This window comes from Perca fluviatilis, chromosome 1, assembly GCF_010015445.1.
Source record: "Perca fluviatilis chromosome 1, GENO_Pfluv_1.0, whole genome shotgun sequence".
NCBI lineage: Eukaryota > Metazoa > Chordata > Actinopteri > Perciformes > Percidae > Perca > Perca fluviatilis.
Window position 1 is genome coordinate 306,926 of NC_053112.1, and position 7,500 is coordinate 314,425.

General features: G+C 40.5%; 1 protein-coding gene across 4 annotated transcripts in view; it reads left to right on the forward strand.

Annotated features, from left to right (window-relative positions):
• Positions 1-7,500, forward strand: part of rrp36 (ribosomal RNA processing 36) — a 28,573-nt gene that overhangs the window by 15,674 nt on the left and 5,399 nt on the right. For 2 of the 4 annotated variants that reach the window (XM_039812604.1, XM_039812597.1), the window contains exon 2: positions 3,989-4,427. In XM_039812604.1, coding sequence (XP_039668538.1) covers positions 4,040-4,427 — 388 coding nt within the window. In that variant the 5' untranslated portion in view covers positions 3,989-4,039. Of the gene's footprint in view, positions 1-2,843; positions 2,971-3,976; positions 4,428-7,500 lie in introns of those variants that run through there. The other 2 variants (XM_039812578.1, XM_039812587.1) reach the window with 2 other exon arrangements.

Genomic DNA, 7,500 nt, shown 5'->3' on the forward strand with positions numbered 1-7,500 from the left:
TATATTTGATAAAGCACATTTTACAAACAAAGTTACTTGTGTGTTTTTGTACCACTATCATTACTTTTATTATTAGCCTTCTTGAGAAAATGTATCATGTTTTACCCGCTTTTATTTTGCAGGATTTTTTATCCATATTCCGGTTTTAATAGGTCGACTTTGACGCCGCTCGTCACCACGATCTCCTAGCAACGGGAATAAACTCCTCCTTGTTTCTCCCATTAGTTGTGATATTATGTGATGATGATGTCTATATATTGATGATGATATTAGTGTTACTTATGATGATGATGATGATGATGTGATGATATTGATGTGTTGAATCGTAATGTGATGATATATATGATGGTGATGATATTAGTAACCTATTGATGATGATGATGATGATGTGATATTGATGGTGATGATGATATTGATGATGATGATGATGTGATGATGATATATGTGATGATGTGTGTGGTAGTGTTACTGATGATGATGATATTATTGATATTGGTATTGATGATGATGTTACCTGTATGTGATATTATGTGATGATGATGATGATGATGATGATGATGTATATGTAATGGTATTATTGTTACCTGTGTATTGATGATCTGTAAGTTATTGATGATGATGTATTGTTTACTACGTATTGATGATGATGATATTATTGATGATGATGATTGATGATAGATGATGATGATGATGATGATGATGATGATGTGGATATTATTGGTGTTCTTTGTGTATGTTAACTGGGGTGTGTGATTATCTGTGATGTGATGATGATGATGATGATGATGATGTTAACTGTGTATTGTGATATGTGTGTTATTACCTGTATTAGTGTTACCTGTTAATTGATGATGATTGTGTATTATTAGTGATGTGGATATTGATGATGTTTAATATTGGTGTGTTACGTTATTATTGAGTGTTATTGATGTTACTGTTATTATTATTGATGATATGATGATGATGATGATGATGATGATGATGATATTATTGTGTGTGAGATGATATGTATGTATATGGTGATATTATTGATGATGATGATATTATTGATGATGATGATATTACCTGATGATGATGATGATGATGATGATGTGTCTATATGTGTATATTATGTGATGATGTTACCGTATTGATGATGATGATGATGATGTGTGATATTGATCTGTGATATTCTATAATGATGATGATGTGTGATGATGATGTTACCTATGTTGATGATGATGATGATGATGATGTATGTATCTATATAATGTGATATTGTGATTACCTGTTATGTGTCTATAATATGTGATGATAGTGATGGTTACCTGTGGTATGTGATGATGATGATGATTAGCTGTGTGTTAGTGTGTGTTATTGGTATTGATGATGATGATTAGCTGTGTGAATGGTATTAGTGTTACCTGTGTGTGTTATTGATAGTGTTATGTGTATATATGTGTGTGTGTGTTACCTGTGTGTGTGTCTATATGTGTGTGTGTGTGTGTGTTACCTGTGTGTGTGTGTGTGTGTGTGTTAGCTGTGTGTGTGAATGTGTGTGTTTGTGTGTGTGTGTTAGCTGTGTGTGTGAATGTGTGTGTGTTACCTGTGTGTGTGTGTGTGTGTGTGTGTGTGTGTGTGTGTGTGTGAATGTGTTCTTGTATGTTAACTGTGTGTTATGTAATTAGTGTGTAATGTGTGTTGTTACCTTGTGTGTGTGTGTGTGTGTTGTGAGAGGAGTGTGTGTCTATATTGTTGTGTGTGTGTGTGTGTTACCTGTGTGTGTGTGTGTGTGTGTGTTAGTCTGTGTGTGTCTATATGTGTGTCTGTGTTACCTGTGTGTGTGTGTGTGTGTGTGTGTGTCTATATATGTGTGTGTGTGTTACCTGTGTGTGTGTCTATATGTGTGTGTGTGTTACCTATGTGTGTGTGTGTGTGTGTGTGTGTGTGTGTATTTGTGTGTGTTACCTGTGTGTTACCTGTGTGTGTGTTTGTGTGTGTTAGCTGTGTGTGTGAATGTGTGTGTTTGTGTGTGTGTGTTAGCTGTGTGTGTGAATGTGTGTGTGTTACCTGTGTGTGTGTGTGTGTGTGTGTGTGTGTGTGTGTGTGTGTGTGTGTGTGTGTGTGCGTGTGTGTGTGAGTGTGTGTGTTCTTTGTGTATGTTAACTGTGTGTGTTATCTGTGTGTGTGTGTGTGTGTGTGTGTGTGTGTGTGTGTGTGTGTGTGTGTGTGTGTGTGTGTGTGTGTGTGTTTCAGTTTGTTATTGTGTTGATAACAGCGACATCTGCTGCCACATTTCTACAGCAGTTGGTTATTAAATATTCATTTTGGATCATGACCTCAGAAATCCCTTCCTGCATTCTGGTGAATTTTTATGCAACAACTTGTGTCTTTTCTTCATCAGTTTATGGTGCAAACGTCTTCATTTATGTAAAGGAATGTATTATTCTCTTCTTTCTGCATATTCAAAACATCACACGTGTTTCAGGAATTATTATATTTTTAATTATTTATTTTTTACATCTCAACAACAACAAATCTGTTAGAGAATGAGACATTTATTGTTAAAAGCAAAAGCTCCTTAGTTTAAATCTACATAAAAGACATGAAATCACCAGAATGTTTGGTTACCTCTAATAATAACCAATGCTGTGATAGCCATGTGTGACCAGCAGAGGGCAGCACGGCGCAGGGAAATAAGAGTTCTGCCTTCAAAATAAAAGCTTAAGAAAATATTTATGGAGGTAGAAATGGTCCCAACCTGGACGCTGAACATTAATAAACCACAACAGGACCCGGTGTCTGAAATCAGTCTTGGTAAAACGGCTCTAAATTTGGTTCAAAACCTGTCGAACAACCACGTAAAACATTTATTTTGAAAACCGGAAGTGCACTGTGTACCTTACCAGTGATTCTCGCAGCAGCCGACACGCACACACGTGGATAATGGAGCTCAGAAAAGCAGGATTTTAACCAGAACTTTACATCCAGGTAAATACACCTTGGTTCTCTTTAATTAAACCACTGTAGAGAGATAAGGAAGCCTCGTGTATCTGCTCACGGGGACGATGTGTTAGCGTTGCTCCTGGCAACTTAAAGAGAACGTCACGCCAAACTGAGTTGAAAATCTGCCGCTTTTAAGATTATTTCCTTTCCAGTGAAGGCCGTTTGTTAATAAAACTAGTAATTAGTAGCTCATACGTTTCCTTACAATCTAGCTGTTCATTCGGCTTATACATTATTGGCAGAGAAATATTCCTAAAAAAAAGTTCCCCTTTTACAGGAGTTGACACCGCATGCTGCGGGTAAACAACTTTAGCGAGCCTATGAAAACAAGCTAACAAAACGTGAAAATGATCTGCGTCACTACTGGGTTTAAGTTATCCCGAATCCGAGTGTAGCTCCTACCGATACCCTGACACATCTAAAATCAAACGCCACCCTCTGTTTACATATGCTACTAAGCTAGGAAGTCACAAAATGCTGTTTTTTTTCAATGCAGTTTGGTCTACAAGTCCTTGTTCTACGAGAGACCTGCACCTTGTATCAAACAGTGACACGTTAAATGTCCATAACAGTAATAGCTTCAAATAGAGACACCTAATGTGTTTAAACTTAATTCGGCAATTTGAAGTTAATGTATATATGACCCAGTATCGATCATTAGCACTACTAGCTAGTTAGCCAGCCAGCCAGTCCTGATGCAGAATCCCGAGTGCAGTAGCTGTCATTTTTAGTCCTTTCTGTGCTAATAAAGTTGCTTTAATGGACGTAGTATTGATTTTATTCAGACTTTACGCGGGGTCTTTCCTCCTACCTTAACTCACTTAAACATAAATTCCACTGAACCTATGCTAAGAAGCTGCCAACATTCACCCAGGTGTGTGTGTGTGTGTGTGTGTGTGTGTGTGTGTGTTGTTTGTGTCAGTCTGACATTTCTACATAACATAGGAGGCTACTATCATAACACTTTCCTTGTTTTCTCTGCGTCCTCCAGATCCACAAGAACACACACACACACACACACACACACACATCCTCCTGAACTACAGGAACCGAGATGAAGGGGAAAGAGAAGCAGCAGCCGCGGCGGCCGGAGACGAAGAAGAAGAACGTGGCGACGAGCAGCAGCGACGACGAAGACTCCGACGTGGAGAGGAACTTCGCTCTGCTCACCGAGAGAGGAAGAGGAGCGCAGGAGGGAGAGGAAGAGGAAGAACTCAGCCGTGATGAGGAGGAGGAGGAGGAAGTAGAAGAAGGAGAAGATGGGTCAGATGAGGGAGAGGAGGAGGAGGAGGAGGAGGAGGAGGAGGGAGAGGAAGAGGAAGAGGAAGAGGAGGACGGAGAGAGTGAAACCTCTGAGGATGAGGAGGGTGATGGTGTTGATGAAGAGCCAGAGGAGGCTGGCGGCAGCGGGGAGATCCAGACGACAGACGACATTAAAACAGGTGAGTTAAAGCTACTCAGGGTCCTGGTTTAACCACCTGGGGTCACCTGTTTCACCGAGGGGGGTCAGCTTCGCTTCAGAACTGGAACCTCCGATGGCGCCATTCTGATGCTACCAAGCCCTCACCTCCCGTTAGCATCCCATTGACTCCCATTCATTCTGACGTCACTTTGACAGAGAATAACTTTACATCTGAAGCGTTTAAAGACTCTATTTGTCCGTTGTTTATTTCTAAAGAAACACGACAACGTATAAAAGGCTCCATTACCTTGTAGCTCACGTTATGGCTCCGTAGCAGACGCTTTTATAACAATAGGCTAACGATTGGGTCATAACCACGAGACTTACTGTCACACAGTAATAATAATAATAATAAATTGAATTTATATAGCGCTTTTCATGGACTCAAAGTCGCTTAGAGGAATTACCGTATAGTACAGGAGAAGCTCACAGGCAGTTTGGACTTCCATTATCTGTTTAGGTTTAATTCCTAATGTTAACTAGCATGTTAGTGATCAGTAATGACTAATGTTAACTAGCATGTTAGTGATCAGTAATGACTAATGTTAACTAGCATGTTAGTGATCAGTAATGACTAATGTTAACTAGCATGTTAGTGATCAGTAATGACTAATGTTAACTAGCATGTTAGTGATCAGTAATTAGCCTGTGTCTATGTTATCTCCTTACATATACCTACGCTCTCCGTCTCTGTAAGATTGGGAATGATTGAGATTTCTCTCGGCACAGCTACCAGAAGACTTCACACTTTCAGACAGGTTGCTCACGTCACATCTACGTCTTCAAGCTCAGTTGGAGGCTGCTCAGTAACGCTCAGCCAGCACCGGGAAAGAGACTTCTGATATCCTTCACTGGTCTCGTACAGAGACTCGGGATCTATTGGTCCATTATATATATGTCAATGTCTGTTCCACGCTAGCCTCCACCGGGAAGCTAACGTTAGTTTAGCTAACAGCTAATTTGGCTAACCGCTAGCTGACAGCTAGATTCAGTCTAAAATAACGTTAAGTCAAACTTAATGGGAGAAGCAGCTACAGCTACATTAAGACTTTACAGTAATAACAATAAAGATAATATTGAGTGATTATATTTTAAATGAGCACAAGTGAAGTAGAACTGACGTAGCAGCTGTTATATATGTTAACGGTTATTTTCAAGTTTTATTTTGAGGGTCTTTTAAAGTTATTACATGCTGTCTCAGCTAGTGGTCACTGGAATTAGCCGTTAGTTTAGCTAACGTTAGCTTGCCTGTGGAGGCTAACGGCAGTCCGCTACAATCAGCTAGCGGTCTGCCGAATTAGCCGTTAGCTAAACTAACGTTAGCTTGCCTGTGGAGGCTAACGGCAGACCGCTACAATCAGCTAGCGGTCAGCCGAATTAGCCGTTAGCTGAACTAACGTTAGCTTGCCTGTGGAGGCTAACGGCAGACTGCTACAATCAGCTAGCGGTCAGCCGAATTAGCCGTTAGCTGAACTAACGTTAGCTTGCCTGTGGAGCCTGTCGACCGGAAGCGTGGAACAGATCGTGCGGTGTCGTAAAACCTTGTACAACAGCGCCTGGTGCAGGTGCGTTTAGGGCGTATCCACTTCTGCTAGTTTGATGGCAGTAAAAAGGCTCGTACTTATGGTGTTTTTCCACTACACGGTACTTACTCGCCTCGACTCGCTTTTTTTTGGTGGTTTTCCATTCTGATAACCGTGGAGGTTCCCAGCGAGCTGAGGCGATACCAAAAGGTGCCGTGAAAAACCTGCAGACTCCTGAGTGGTCGGAGAGAATTATCACTAGTCACTGCGCCATCATTGCTATAGCAACAGACGTGGGGTGTCCTGAACACACACTCGCCATAGGGCTGCTCGATTATGGAAAAAATAGTAATCGCGATTATTTAACCCGATTACTCGTTAACATTTGGATATAATGGCTAGTGTCCATAATCTGTTAGTGTCCTTTATCTCACAGAAAGAGTCTTTGGATCAGAATAACATCTGGTTTACTACTGTTACAGATATCACACATAACGTTACACAGCTAATGACCAGCTCCACAGACATAACACAGTGTGCATCTCACATCACATGTTCACTCACTAGGACCTCTACTACTGGCATTACTAAACACTGGGCCAATATATCATCACATGTTCACTCACTATGACCTCTACTACTGTCATTAATAAACACTGGGCCAATATATCATCACATGTTCACTCACTATGACCTCTACTACTGGCATTACTAAACACTGGGCCAATATATCATCACATGTTCACTCACTATGACCACTACTACTGGCATTACTAAACACTGGGCCAATATATCATCACATGTTCACTCACTAGGACCACTACTACTGGCATTACTAAACACTGGGCCAATATATCATCACATGTTCACTCACTAGGACCTCTACTACTGGCATTACTAAACACTGGGCCAATATATCATCACATGTTCCCTCACTATGACCACTACTACTGTCATTACTAAACACTGGGCCAATATATCATCACATGTTCCCTCACTATGACCACTACTACTGTCATTACTAAACACTGGGCCAATATATCATCACATGTTCACTCACTAGGACCACTACTACTGTCATTACTAAACACTGGGCCAATATATCATCACATGTTCACTCACTAGGACCACTACTACTGGTATTACTAAACACTGGGCCAATATATCATCACATGTTCACTCACTATGACCACTACTACTGGCATTACTAAACACTGGGCCAATATATCATCACATGTTCACTCACTATGACCACTACTACTGGCATTACTAAACACTGGGCCAATATATCATCACATGTTCACTCACTATGACCACTACTACTGGCATTACTAAACACTGGGCCAATATATCATCACATGTTCACTCACTATGACCACTACTACTGTCATTAATAAACACTGGGCCAATATATCATCACATATTCACTCACTATGACCTCTACTACTGGCATTACTAAACACTGGGCCAATATATCATCACATGTTCACTCACTAGGACCTCTACTACTGGCATTACTAAACACTGGGC